The sequence below is a fragment of the Mustelus asterias genome, chromosome 3 (assembly GCF_964213995.1).
Source record: "Mustelus asterias chromosome 3, sMusAst1.hap1.1, whole genome shotgun sequence".
NCBI lineage: Eukaryota > Metazoa > Chordata > Chondrichthyes > Carcharhiniformes > Triakidae > Mustelus > Mustelus asterias.
In genome coordinates this window covers 339,510-354,313 of record NC_135803.1, presented here as the reverse complement: position 1 = coordinate 354,313, position 14,804 = coordinate 339,510, and the positions used below count along the sequence as shown (strand labels likewise).

The 14,804-nt window shown below is 48.8% G+C and overlaps 1 protein-coding gene across 1 annotated transcript in view; it reads left to right on the top strand.

The window, feature by feature from the left end:
• Window positions 1-14,804, top strand: part of lrrc34 (leucine rich repeat containing 34) — an 89,931-nt gene that overhangs the window by 33,322 nt on the left and 41,805 nt on the right. The window contains exon 4 of the mRNA XM_078203762.1: window positions 12,990-13,144. Coding sequence (XP_078059888.1) covers window positions 12,990-13,144 — 155 coding nt within the window. The remainder of the gene's footprint in view (window positions 1-12,989; window positions 13,145-14,804) is intronic.

Sequence of the window (14,804 nt, the reverse complement as noted above, 5' to 3'; positions counted from 1 at the left end):
TCCTCTGTACCTACTCCCCAGCACCTTAAACCTGTGTCCTCTTGTGGCAACCATTTCAGCCCTAGGAAAAAGTCTCTCACTGTCCACTCGATCAACATCTTATACACCTCTATCAGGTCACCCCTCATCCTTCGTCTCTCCAAGGAGAAAAGACCGAGCTCACTCAACCTATCCTCATAAGGCATGCTCCTCAACCAGGCAACATCCTTGTAAATCTCCTCTGCACCCTTTCTATGGCTTCCACATCCTTCCTGTAATGAGGCGACCAGAACTGAGCACAGTACTCCAAGTGTGGTCTTACCAGGGTCTTATATAGCTGCAACATTATCTCATGACTCCTAAACTCAATTCTTTGATTGATGAAGGCCAGTACACCATATGCCTTCTTAACCACAGCCTCAACCTGCTCAGCTGCTTTGAGCGTCCTATGAACTCGGACCCCAAGATCCATCTGATCTCCCACACTGTGTCATCAGCAAACTTACCAACCCATCCCTCCACTTCCTCATCCAGGTCATTTATAAAAATCATAAAGAGTAGGGGTCCCAGAACAGATCCCTGGGGCACTCCACTGGTGATCGACCTCCATGCAGAATATAACCCATCTATAACCACTCTTTGCCTTCTGTGGGCAAGCCAGTTCTGGATCCACAAAGCAATGTCCCCTTGGATCCCATGCCCCCTCACTTTCTCAATAAGCCTTGCATGGGGCACCTTCTCAATTGCCTTGCTGAAGTCTATATATACTACATCTACTGTTCTTCCTTCATCAATGTGTTTAGTCACATCCTCAAAAAGTTCATTCAGGCTCGTAAGGCATGATCTGCCTTTGACAAAGCCATGCTGACTATTCTTAATCATATTATACCTCTCCAAATGTTCATAAATCCTGCCTCTCAAGATCTTCTCCATCAACTTACCAACTACTGAGGTTAGACTCACTGGTCTATAATTTCCAGGGCTATCTCTACTCCCTTTCTTGAATAAAGGAACAACATCCGCAATCCTCCAATCCTCCGGAACCTCTCCCATCTCCATTGATGACGCAAAGATCATCGCCAGAGGCTCAGCAATCTCCTCCCTCGCCTCCCACAGTAGCCTGGGGTACATCTCATCCGGTCCCGGCGACCTATCTAACTTGATGCTTTTCAAAAGCTCCAACACATCCTCTTTCTTAATATCTACATGCTCAAGCTTTTCAGTCCGCTGCAAGTCTGCATTACAACCACCAAGATCCTTTTCCATAGTGAATACTGAAGTAAAGTATTCATTAAGTACCTCTGCTATTTCTTCCGGTTCCATACAAACTTTCCCACCGTCACACTTGATAGGTCCTATTCTTTCACGTCTTATCCTCTTACTCTTCACATACTTGTAGAATGCCTTGGGATTTTCCTTAATCCTGCCTGCCAAGGTCTTCTCATGACCCCTTCTGGCTCTCCTAATTTCCTTCTTAAGATCCTTCCTATTAGCCGTATACTCTTCTAGATCTCTAACATTACCTAGCTCCGTGAACTTTTTGTAAGCTTTTCTTTTCTTCTTGACTAGATTCATTACAGCCTTTGTATACCATGGTTCCTGTAACTTACCATAACTTCCCTGTCTCATTGGAATGTTGCTATGCAGAACTCCAGACAAATAGTCTCTGAAAATTTGCCACATTTCTACCGTACATTTCCCTGAGAAAACCTCTTTCCAATTTAAGCCTCCAATTTCCTGCCTGATAGCCTCATAATTCCCCTTACTCCAATTAAACACTTTTCTAACTTGTCTGATCCTATCTCTCTCCAATGCTATTGTTAGAACTTTGATCAAAGAATAAAGAACAAATAACAAAGAACAGTACAGTACAGGAAACAGGCTCTTCGGCCCTCCAAGCCTGTGCCGCTCCTTGGTCCAACTAGACCAATCGTTTGTATCCCTCCATTACCAAGCTGCTCATGTGACTATCCAGGTCATGTCACTATCTCCAAAATGCTCTCCCACTGAGAGATCTGACACCTGACCAGGTTCATTTTCCAATACCAAATCAAGTACAGCCTCTCCTCTTGTAGGCTTATCTACATACTGTGTCAAGAAACCATCCTGAACACACCTAACAGACTCCTCCCCATCTACACCCCTTACTCTAGGGAGATTCCAATCAATATTTGGGAAATTAAAATCTCCCATCACGACATTTCTGTTATTATCACATCTCTCCAGGATCTGTTTCCCTATCTGCTTCTCAACATCCCTGTTACTATTGGGCGGCCTATAGAAAACACCCAGTAAAGTTATTGACCCCTTCCTGTTCCTAACCTCCACCCACAGAGACTCCGTAGACAATCCCTCCATGGTGTACATCTTTTCTGCAGCTGTGACACTATCTCTGATCAACAGTGCCACTCCCCACCTCTTTTGCCTCCCTCCCTGTCCCTTCTGAAACATCTGAAACCCGGCACTTGAAGTAACCAGTCCTGTCCCTGAGATAACCAAGTCTCTGTAATGGCCACCACATCATATTTCCAAGTAGTGATCCACACTCTAAGCTCATCCACTTTGTTCACAACACTCCTTGCGTTAAAATAGACACATCTCAAACCTTCGGTCTGAGGGCTCCCCTTCTCCATCACCTGCCTGTCCTCCCTCTCACACTGTCTACAAGCTTTCTCTATTTGTGAGCTAACCTCCTCTCTCCCAGTCACTTCAATTTGATTCCCACCCCCCAACCTGAATGAATAGGATGGGAATAAAGGGTTATGTTCCCCAGAAGGGTCGGGGGTTTTAGTTCAGTCGGGCAGCATGGTCAGTGCAGGCTTGGAGGGCCGAAGGGCCTGTTCCTGTGCTGTAATTTTCTTTGTTCTTTGTTCTTCTTTGTTATTAGCAAGGCTATAAAGTCACATGACCAGAGGATGGAGAGAGAGAGAGAGAGTTCTATGTCGAGCCTCATGCTAAGACTGTATAGTGTTCAATTAAAAGCAGGGTTTACCAAAAGCCTTTCTCCCAGTATTATCTGCATAAGTCAGTGCAGTCAAGATGAGGACAGTAATTAGCCGCTTGAAGGCTTCCAGAGGCCCAGTGATGAGCGAACTGCCCGATCCCTCCACTGCCCAGATAAAGGAGCTTTTATCTAGACTATAAAGATGATGTAGGAAATAATTTCCCTTCCTATCCAATACTTTTTGTCAGTACTTCAGACTGGAGTTTTGTCACATTAGCTGATGCAATCTTCATGGGTACCAGGGACAAACTCTCCGCTGGAGTCATACCTGGTACATAGGAAGATGGTTGTGGTTGTGGAGGGTCAGTCACCTCAGCTCCAGGATATCTCTGCAGGAGTCCCTCAGGGTAGTGTCCTCGGCCCAACCATCTTCAGCTGCTTCATCAATGACCTTCCCTCCATCATTAGGTCAGAAGTGGGGAAGTTCGTCAATGATTGCACAATGTTCAGCACCATTCGCGACTCCTCAGACACTGAAGCAGTCCATACAAAGAACAAAGAAAATTACAGCACAGCAACAGGCCCTTCGGCCCTCCAAGCCTGCACCGACCATGCTGCCTGACTGAATTAAAACCCCCTACCCTTGCAGGGACCACATCCCTTTATTCCCATCCTAGTCATGTATTTGTCAAGACACCCCTTAAAAATCACTATCGTATCCGCTTCCACTACCTTCCCCGGCAGCGGGTTCCAGGCACCCACCACCCTCTATATCAAAACTTGCCTCGTACATCTCCTTTAAACCTTGCCCCTCGCACATTAAACCTGTGCCCCCTAGTAATTGACTCTTCCACCCTGGGAAAAAACTTCTGACGATCCACTCTATCCACTCAATGCCCCTCATAATCTTGTAGACTTCTATCAGGTCGCCCCTCAACCTCCGTCGTTCCAGTGAGAACAAACCAAGTTTCTCCAACCTCTCCTCATAGCTAAATCCCTCCATACGAGGCAACATCCTGGTAAATCTTTTCTGTACCCTCTCCAAAGCCTCCACATCCTTCTGGTAGTGTGGCGACCAGAATTGAACACTATATTCCAAGTGCGGCCTAACTAAGGTTCTATAAAACTGCAACATGACTTGCCAACTTTTAAACTCAATGCTCCGGCTGATGAAGGCAAGCATGCCGTATACCTTCTTGACTACCTTCTCCACCTGCATTGCCACTTTCAGTGACCTGTGTGCCTGAACGCCCAGATCCCTCTTCCTATCAATACTCTTAAGTGTTCTGCCATTTACTATATATTTCCTACCTTTATTAGATCTTTCAAAATGTACAGCCTCACATTTGTCTGGATTAAACTCCATCAGCCATCTCTCCGCCCAAGTCTCCAACCAATCTATATCCTGCAGTATCCTCTGACAGTCCTCATCGCTATCCGCAAATCCACCAACCTTTGTGTCGTCCGCAAACTTACTAATCAAACCACTTACATTTTCCTCCAAATCATTTATATATATATTACAAACAACAAAAGTCCCAGGACTGATCCCTGAGGGACGCCACTTGTCACAGCCCTCCATTCAGAAACACGCTCTTCCACAGCTACCCTCTGTCTTCTATGACTGAGCCAATTCTGTATCCATCCATCCACTGAGCAAGCTGAGAGGGGTGATTGAAGGCAGCAGTGCTGGTGAGAGATTAATTGAATTGTTTATTTATTTAATTAGTCAGCTAGTGTGTGTATTTTTTTGGCCTTTACTTTAACAGCAGTTTTTCAAGTTTAAAGTGAAAACTAGAAGTGGGCAGCAAAGGAGTCTGGGAAGGGTTTTTATTTTAACTTTAAAAGTCAGTTACCTGGGAGGTTCCCCCTCATTGATCCACTGGAGCAAGCTGAGAGGGGTGATTGAAGGCAGCAGTGCTGGTGAGAGATTAATTGAATTGTTTATTTATTTAATTAGTCAGCTAGTGTGTGTATTTTTTTGGCCTTTACTTTAACAGCAGTTTTTCAAGTTTAAAGTGAAAACTAGAAGTGGGCAGCAAAGGAGTCTGGGAAGGGTTTTTTAAGCGCGTGAAGTATAAAAGGTAGGCTGCAGTATACAGCGGGCAGCGTCGGGAGCGGGCAGTGGAGTGTGTGGGAAGCAGAGTGTGAGCTATAAGACTTTGGCTCACAGGGCTTGAGTGTGTGGGAAGCAGAGTGTGAGCTATAAGACTTTGGCTCACAGGGCTTAGGCTGAAAGGGCGAGTAGGGGTGAGTTGAATTCATTTTTGCACTTTCTACCTGGTACTGGCAAGGTATCTAGAGGGGATGGGTGTGCAGGCAGTGCAATGTTCCTCTTGCACTATGTTTGAGGTGAGGGACGACGACAGTGTCCCTACTGATTACACCTGTGGGAAGTGCACCCATCTGCAGCTCCTCCAAAACCGTGTTAGGGAACTGGAGCTGGAGTTGGATGAACTTAGGATCATCAGGGACGCAGAGATGGCCATAGACACAAGCTTTAGGAATACAGTTACTCCGAGGATTGAAAACAGATGGGTGACGGTGAGAGGGGCTGGGAGGAAGCAGTCCGTGCAGGGATCCCCGGTGGTCGTTCCCCTTAGCAACAAGTATTCCGCTTTGGATACGGTTGAGGGGGATGACATACCAGTGGGGAGCCGCAGTGAGAGGATCTCCAGCACTGTGTCCGTCTCTGTGGCTCGGGAGGGAAAGGGGGAGAGCGGGAGGGCGATAGTTATTGGGGACTCGTTAGTTAGAGGGATAGATAGGAGGTTCTGTGGCAGCAAAAGAGACTCACGGATGGTATGTTGCCTACCGGATGCCAAGGTCCGTGATGTCTCAGACCGTGTTTTCCAGATTCTGAAGGGGGAGGGGAAACAGTCACAAGTCGTGGTGCACATTGGTACCAATGACATAGGTAAGAGAAGGGACGGGGATTTAAAGCAGGAATTTCTGGAGCTGGGCTGGAAGCTGAGAGCCAAGACGAAACATGTGGTCATCTCTGGTACGTTGCCGGTACCACGTGATAGCGAGTTGAGGAACAGGGAGAGAGTGCAGTTAAATATGTGGTTGCAGGGATGGTGTAGGAGGGAGGGTTTCAGATACGTGGATAATTGGAACACGTTCTGGGGAAGGTGGGACCTGTACAAACAGGACGGGGTGCACCTGAACCAGAGTGGCACCAATATCCTCGGAGGGAAATTTGTTACGGCTCTTCAGGGGGGTTTAAACTAATTCGTCAGGGGAGTGGGAAAGGGAGTTGTAGTCCAGAAGTCAGTGAGGGTGGTGAGGTATTGGGGAAGGTATCAGGGTCAAGGGTGGGTACTGGTAGACAGGAAGGTGGGTTGAAGTGTGTCTACTTCAATGCAAGGAGCATCCGGAACAAGGTAGATGAACTTGGGGCGTGGATTGGTACATGGGACTACGATGTTGTGGCCATTACGGAGACGTGGGTAGAACAAGGACAGGAATGGTTGTTGGACGTTCCGGAGTATAGATGTTTCACTAAGTGTAGGGAAGCTGGTAAAAGAGGTGGAGGAGTGGCATTGTTAATCAAGGATAGTTTAACGGCTGCGGAAAGGCACTTCATGGGGGATCTGCACACTGAGGTAATATGGGCTGAAGTTAGAAATAGGAAAGGAGCGGTCACGTTGCTAGGAGTTTACTATAGGCCCCCAAATAGTAATAGAGATGTGGAGGAAGAAATTGCTAAACAGATTATGGATATGTGTGGGGGTCACAGGGCAGTTGTCATGGGGGACTTTAACTTTCCAAATATTGATTGGAACCTTTGTAGGTCAAATAGTTTGGATGGGGCAGTTTTTGTGCAGTGTGTGCGGGAGGGTTTCCTGACACAGTATGTGGATGGGCCGACTAGAGGTGAGGCCACATTGGATTTGGTACTGGGAAATGAACCGGGCCAAGTGTTAGATTTGGTTGTGGGAGAGCAATTTGGAGATAGTGACCACAATTCGGTGTCTTTTGTTATTGCAATGGAGAGGGATAGGGCCGTACGGCAGGGCAAGGTTTACAATTGGGGGAGGGGTAATTATGATGCGATTAGGCAAGAATTAGGGGGCATAAGTTGGGAACAGAAACTGTCAGAGAAAGGAACTAATGAAAAGTGGAACTTTTTCAAGGAACAAATACTGGATGTCCTTGATAGGTATGTTCCTGTCAAGCAGGGAGGAAATGGCCGAGTGAGGGAACCATGGTTCACAAAAGAGGTGGAATGTCTTGTGAAAAGGAAGAGGGAAGCTTATGTAGGGATGAGGAAACAAGGTTCAGATGGCTCGATTGAGGGTTACAAGTTAGCAAGGAATGAGCTGAAAAAGGGGCTTAGGAGAGCTAGGAGGGGTCATGAGAAGTCCTTGGCGGGTCGGATCAAGGAAAACCCCAAGGCTTTTTACTCTTATGTGAGGAATAAAAGAATGACCAGGGTGAGGTTAGGGCCGGTCAAGGACAGTAGTGGGAACTTGTGTATGGAGTCAGTAGAGATAGGCGAGGTGATGAATTAATACTTTTCTTCAGTGTTCACCAAGGAGAGGGGCCATGTTTTTGAGGAAGAGAAGGTGTTACAGGCTAATAGGCTGGAGGAAATAGATGTTCGGAGGGAGGATGTCTTGGCAGTTTTGAATAAACTGAAGGTCGATAAGTCCCCAGGGCCTGATGAAATGTATCCTAGGATTCTGTGTGAGGCAAGGGATGAGATTGCAGAGCCTTTGGCGTTGATCTTTGGGTCCTCGCTGTCCACGGGGATGGTGCCAGAGAACTGGAGAATGGCGAATGTTGTTCCTCTGTTTAAGAAAGGGAATAGAAATGACCCTGGTAATTATAGACCGGTTAGTCTTACTTCGGTGGTTGGTAAATTGATGGAAAGGGTCCTTAGGGATGGGATTTACGACCATTTAGAAAGATGCGGATTAATCCGAGATAGTCAGCACGGATTCGTGAAGGGCAAGTCGTGCCTCACAAATTTGATAGAATTTTTTGAGGAGGTAACTAAGTGTGTTGATGAAGGTAGGGCAGTTGATGTCATATACATGGATTTTAGTAAGGCGTTTGATAAGGTCCCCCATGGTCGGCTTATGATGAAAGTGAGGAGGTGTGGGATAGAGGGAAAGTTGGCCGATTGGATAGGTAACTGGCTGTCTGACCGAAGACAGAGGGTGGTGGTCGATGGAAAATTTTCGGATTGGAGGCAGGTTGCTAGCGGTGTGCCGCAGGGATCAGTGCTTGGTCCTCTGCTCTTTGTGATTTTTATTAATGACTTAGAGGAGGGGGCTGAAGGGTGGATCAGTAAATTTGCTGATGACACCAAGATTGGTGGAGTAGTGGATGAGGTGGAGGGCTGTTGTAGGCTGCAAAGAGACATAGATAGGATGCAAAGCTGGGCTGAAAAATGGCAAATGGAGTTTAACCCTGATAAATGTGAGGTGATTCATTTTGGTAGGACAAATTTAAATGTGAATTACAGGGTCAAAGGTAGGGTTCTGAAGACTGTGGAGGAACAGAGAGATCTTGGGGTCCATATCCACAGATCTCTAAAGGTTGCCAGTCAAGTGGATAGAGCTGTGAAGAAGGCCTATAGTGTGTTAGCTTTTATTAACAGGGGGTTGGAGTTTAAGAGCCGTGGGGTTATGCTGCAACTGTACAGGACCTTGGTGAGACCACATTTGGAATATTGTGTGCAGTTCTGGTCACCTCACTATAAGAAGGATGTGGAAGCGCTGGAAAGAGTGCAGAGGAGATTTACCAGGATGCTGCCTGGTTTGGAGGGTAGGTCATATGAGGAAAGGTTGAGGGAGCTAGGGCTGTTCTCTCTGGAGTGGAGGAGGCTGAGGGGAGACTTAATAGAGGTGTATAAAATGATGAAGGGGATAGATAGAGTGAACGTTCAAAGACTATTTCCTCAGGTGGATGGAGCTATTACAAGGGGGCATAACTATAGGGTTCGTGGTGGGAGATACAGGACGGATATCAGAGGTAGGTTCTTTACGCAGAGAGTGGTTGGGGTGTGGAATGGACTGCCTGCAGTGATAGTGGAGTCAGACACTTTAGAAACATTTAAGCGGTTATTGGATAGGCACATGGAGCACACCAGGATGATAGGGAGTGGGATAGCTTGATCTTGGTTTCAGATAAAGCTCGGCACAACATCGTGGGCCAAGGGCCTGTTCTGTGCTGTACTGTTCTATGTTCTATGTTCTATCTTGCCAGCTCACTCTGATCCCATGCGACTTCACCTTCTGCACCAGTCTGCCATGAGGGACCTTGTAAAAGGCCTTACTGAAGTCCATGTAGATAACATCCACTGCCCTACCCTCATCAATCATCTTCGCCACTTCCTTGAAAAACTCAATCAAGTTAGTGAGACACGACCACCCCTTCACAACACCATGTTTCCTATCACTAATACGTTCACTTAGCTCCAAGTGGGAGTAAATCCTGTCTCGAAGAATCCACTCCAATAATTTCCAATAATTTCATGTTCAAATGCATCAAGATCTGGACAATATCCAGGCTTGGGCTGACAAGTGGTAAGGAACATTCACAACACTCGAATGCCAGGCAACAACCATCACCAATAAGAGACACTCTAACCACTGCCCCTTAACATTCAATGGTGTAACCATCACTGAATAAATGTGAGATTATTCACTTTGGAAGCAAAAACAAGGCGGCAGATTACTACCTGAGTGGCTGTAAATTGGGAGAGGGGAGTGTGCAGCGGGATCTGGGTGTCCTTGTGCACCAGTCGCTGAAGGTAAGCATGCAGGTGCAGCAGGCGGTAAAGAAGGCAAATGGCATGTTGGCCTTCATTGCGAGAGGTTTCGAATACAGGAGCAGGGATGTGTCATTGGAATTATACAGAACCTTGGTGAGGCTACTGTGGTGAACCATCGTTGGTTCCCACCAGGTAGTACTGAGCCAGGGTCTGGCCAGTACTATGAGTCTGTATATATGTTGCTGTTGGGGTTAGGGTTGGGTTGTTCTACTTGTTACTGTTGGGGTTAGGGTTGGGCTGTTCTACCTGTATTATAGTTATTATGGTACATCCCAGTCGGGCTCCGCCTCCTGGGAGAGGTATAAAGGTCACTGCTCTGTCTGGGACCCCTCAGTCTGGGATCGTGTACTATATATGGTAGCTCTATTGTAATAGTTAATAAAATTGATGCGCGATATAACTCACGAGGCTAGGGATGCTCGAGGAAATAAAGGCTTTTATTAACTATTACAATAGAGCTACCATATATAATACACGATCCCAGACTGAGGGGTCCCAGACAGAGCAGTGACCTTTATACCTCTCCCAGGAAGCGGAGCCCGACTGGGATGTACCATAATAACTATAATACAGGTAGAACAGCCCAACCCTAACCCCAACAGTAACAAGTAGAACAACCCAACCCTAACCCCAACAGCAACATATATACAGACTCATAGTACTGGCCAGACCCTGGCTCAGTACTACCTGGTGGGAACCAACGATGGTTCACCACAGCTACACCTAGAGTATTGTGTGCAGTTTTGGTCTCCTTTTCTGAGGAAGGATGTTCTTGCTCTCGAAGGAGTGCAGCGAATGTTTACCAGGCTGATTCCGGGGATGGTGGGACTGATGTATGAGGAGAGATTGACTAGGTTAGGATTGGTTTCACTGGAATGAATGAAGTGAATGAAGGGGGATCTCAGAGACTTGTAAAAGTCTAACAGGATATATAAATGATTTGGAAGAAGGTGTAACTGGTGTTATCAGCAAGTTTGTGGATGAAACGAAGATGGCTGGACTTGCGGATAGCGATGAACATTGTCGGACAATACAGCAGGATATAGATAGACTGGAATATTGGGCGGAGAAATGGCAGATGGAATTTAATCCAGATAAATGCGAAGTGATGCATTTTGGAAGAAATAATGTAGGGGGGAGTTATACAATAAATGGCAGAGCTATCAAGAGTATAGAAACACAGAGGGACCTAGGTGTGCAAGTCCACAAATCCTTGAAGGTGGCAACACAGGTGGAGAAGGTGGTGAAGAAGACATATGGTATGCTTGCCTTTATAGGATGGGGTATAGAGTATAAAAGCTGGAGTCTGATGTTGCAGCTGTATAGAACACTAGTTAGGCCACATTTGGAGTACTGCGTCCGGTTCTGGTCGCTGCACTACCAGAAGGACGTGGAGGCTTTAGAGAGAGTGCAGAGAAGGTTTACCAGGATGTTGCCTGGTATGGAGGGTCTTAGCTATGAGGAGAGATTGGGTAAACTGGGCTTGTTCTCCCTGGAAAGACGGAGAATGAGGGGAGACCTAATAGAGGTGTACAAAATTATGAAGGGTATAGATAGGGTGAACAGTGGGAAGCTTTTTCCCAGGTCGGAGGTGACGATCCTGAGGGGTCACAGGCTCAAGGTGAGAGGGGCGAGGTATAACTCAGATATCAGAGGGACGTTTTTTACACAGAGTGGTGGGGGCCTGGAATGCGCTGCCAAGTAGGGTGGTGGAGGCAGACACGCTGGCATCGTTTAAGACTTACCTGGATAGTCACATTAGCAGTCTGGGAATGGAGGGATACAAACGAATGGTCTAGTTGGACCAAGGAGCGGCACAGGCTTGGAGGGCCGAAGGGCCTGTTTCCTGTGCTGTACTGTTCTTTGTTCTTTGTTCTTTGTTCTAGGACTAGACAGGGTAGATGCAGGGAGGATATTCCCAATGGTGGGGGAGTTCAGAACCAGGGGCCTGAGGATTCAAGGTAGACCATGAAGGACGGAGGTGAGGAGACATTTCTTCACCCAAAGAGTGGTGAGCCTGTGGAGTTCATTACCACAGGAAGTAGTTGATGCCAAAACACTGAATGTATTCAAGAGGCGGCTGGATATAGCACTTGGGGCGAATGGGGTCAAAGGTTAAGGGGAGAAAGCAGGATGAGGCTATTGAGTTGGACAATCAGCCATGATCGTGATGAATGACGTAGCAGGCTCGAAGGGCCAATGGCCTCCTCCTGCTCCTATCTTCCATGTTTCTACCAATCCCCCACTGTCAGCATCCTAGGGGTTACCATTGACCAGAAACTCAACTGGATCCACTGCATAAACCTACACGAGCAGGTCAGAGGCTAGGAATACTGTGGCAAGTAACTCACCTCCTGACTCCCCAAAGCCTATCCACTATCTACAAGGCACAAGTCAGGATTGTGATGGAATGGTTGCCACTTGCTTGGATGTGTAAAGCTCCAACAACACTCAAGAAGCTTGACACCATCCACTTGATTGGCATCACATCAACCAACATTCAATCCCTCCACCACTGACGCTCAGTAGCAGCAGTGAGTACTGTCTACAAGATGCACTGCAGCAATTCACTAAAGATCCTTAGACAGCACCTTCCAAACCCACGACCACTTCCATCAAGAAGGACTAGGGCAGCAGATACATGGGAACACCACCATAGAATAGAATAGAATTCCTACAGTGCTGAAGGAGGCCATTTGGCCCACCAAGTCTGCACCAACCACAATCCCACCCAGACCATATCCCCGTAACCCCTGTATTTTTCCTGCTAACCCCCCTGACACTAGGGTCAATTTAATATGGCCAATCCACCAAACCCGCACATCTTTGGACTGTAGGAGGAAACCTGAGCACCCAAAGGAAAACGACGCAAACACGGGGAGAACGTGCAAACTCCACACAGACAGTGACCCAAGCTGGGAATCGAACCCAGGCGCTGTGAGTCAGCAGTGCTAACCACCGCCTGCAAGTTCCCCTCCAAGCCACTCATCATTCTGACTTGGAAATATATCGCCGTTCCTTCCCGGTCTCTGGGTCAAAATCCTGGAATTCCCTTCCTAACGGCATTGCGGGTCAACCCACAGAACATCGACTGCAGCGATTCAAGAAGGCAGCTCACCACCACCTTCTCAAGGGCAACTAGGGATAGGCAATAAATGCTGGCCAGCCAGCGACGCCATGTCCAACAAATGAATAAATAAAAATGTGCAGTAATTTACAACTGTCAAATGTCATTGGCATCAGACACAAATGCAGATTTTGTTGTTCATGCTTTTTTAGGAAGAGGCAATTGTGCACATGTCCTACATGCTTCAGGCCAATCAAACTCTTCAGGAGCTGCACCTGGCGAAAATGGCAATGGGAAACTTTGGCGTACAGCGACTCTGTGAAAAGTTAGCTCACAACCAGAGTCTCTGCCTCCTCGATCTCCACTGGTAAATAGTATTTATATTATTTCATTCTGTTACCAAGCTTCATGATGGGCTGAATGGCCTCCTTTGCTGGATGCTTCTATAATTTGGGTTTGCAGAATGGTGATGGAAGGCAGTTAAGAAAAGAAGGGGGGGGAGGGGGGGAGGAAGCGGGGAGGGGGGGGAGGGGGAGAGGGGGGGAGAGGGGGGGAAGAGGGGGGGAGAGGGGAGGGGGGAGGGGGGAGGGGAGGGGGGAGGGGGGGAGAGGGGAGGGGGAGGGGAGAAGGGGCGGGGGAGAGGGGGGGAGAGAGGGGGAGAGGGAGGGGAGGGGGAGAGGGGAGGGGAGGGGAGGGGGGAGGGGGGGAGAGGGGAGGGGGAGGGTAGGGGGGAGGGGAGGCGGAGGGGAGGGGGGAGGGGGGAGAGGGGGGAGGGGGAGAGGGGAGGGGGAGGAGGGGAGGGGGGAGGGGAGGGGGGAGGGGGGAGAGAGGGGGGGAGGAAGGGAGAGGGGGGAGGGGGAGAGGGCGGGAGGGGAGGGGAGGGGGGAGGGAGGGGGGAGAGGGGGAGGGAGGGAGGGTGGAGGGGGTGAGGGGGGAGGAGGGGAGGGGGAGGGGGGAGGGAGGGGGAGGGGGGAGGGGGTGGGAGAGGGGAGGGGGGAGGGGAGGGGGGGATGGAGGGAGGGGGGGAGAGGGAGGGGAGGGGAGGGGGGAGAGGGGGGGAGGGGGAGGGGAGGGGGGAGGGGATGGGGAGAGGGGGGAGAAGGGGGGAGGGGAGTGGGGGAGAGGGGGAGAGGGGGGCAGGGGAGGGGGGAAGGGGGGAGGGGAGGGGGGGTGGGGGGAGAGGGGGGGGGAGAGGGAGGGAGGGGGGGGGGGGGAGGAGCGGGGGTGGGGGGGAGGGAGGGAGGGGAGGGGAGGGGGAGGGGAGGGGGGGAGGGGAGGGGGGAGTGCATCTGCTTCAATGCGAGGAGCGTAACGGGTAAAACAGACGAACTTAGGGCCTTAATGCTTGTGCGGAATTTGGATGTGGTTGCGGTGACGGAAACTTGGTTAAAAGAAGGACAGGACTGGCAGCTGAATATTCCGGGGTATAAGTGTTTTAGGCGAGACAGAGGAGGGGCTAAAAAAGGTGGGGGAGTAGTGATATTAGTTAAGGAGCATATTACCGCGGTGCAGAGGGTAGACAACTTAGAGGGGTCATGTACTGAATCACTGTGGGTGGAACTCAGAAACAGGAAGGGTGCAGTCACTATGCTGGGGGTGTACTACAGACCACCCAACAGCCCACGGGAAGTGGAGGAAAGGATATGTCAGGAGATTCTGGATAGGTGCAGAAAACATAGGGTTGTTGTAGTGGGGGACTTTAATTTCCCTGGCACAGACTGGAAAGTGCTTAGAGCTGGGGATCCGGACGGGGAGGAATTTGTAAAATGCATACTGGAAGGTTCTTTGGAACAGTATGTAGATAGCCCGACTAGAGAGGGGGCTATACTGGACCTAGTTCTGGGAAATGAGCCCGGTCAGGTCGTCAAAGTTTCGGTAGGGGAACATGTGGCAAATAGTGACCACAACTCTGTTAACTTTAGGATAGTAATGGACAAGGATGAGTGCTGTCCTACGGGCAGGGTGCTAAATTGGGGGAAGGCTGACTATAGCCGGATTAGGCAGGAATTGGTGGATGTTGATTGGGA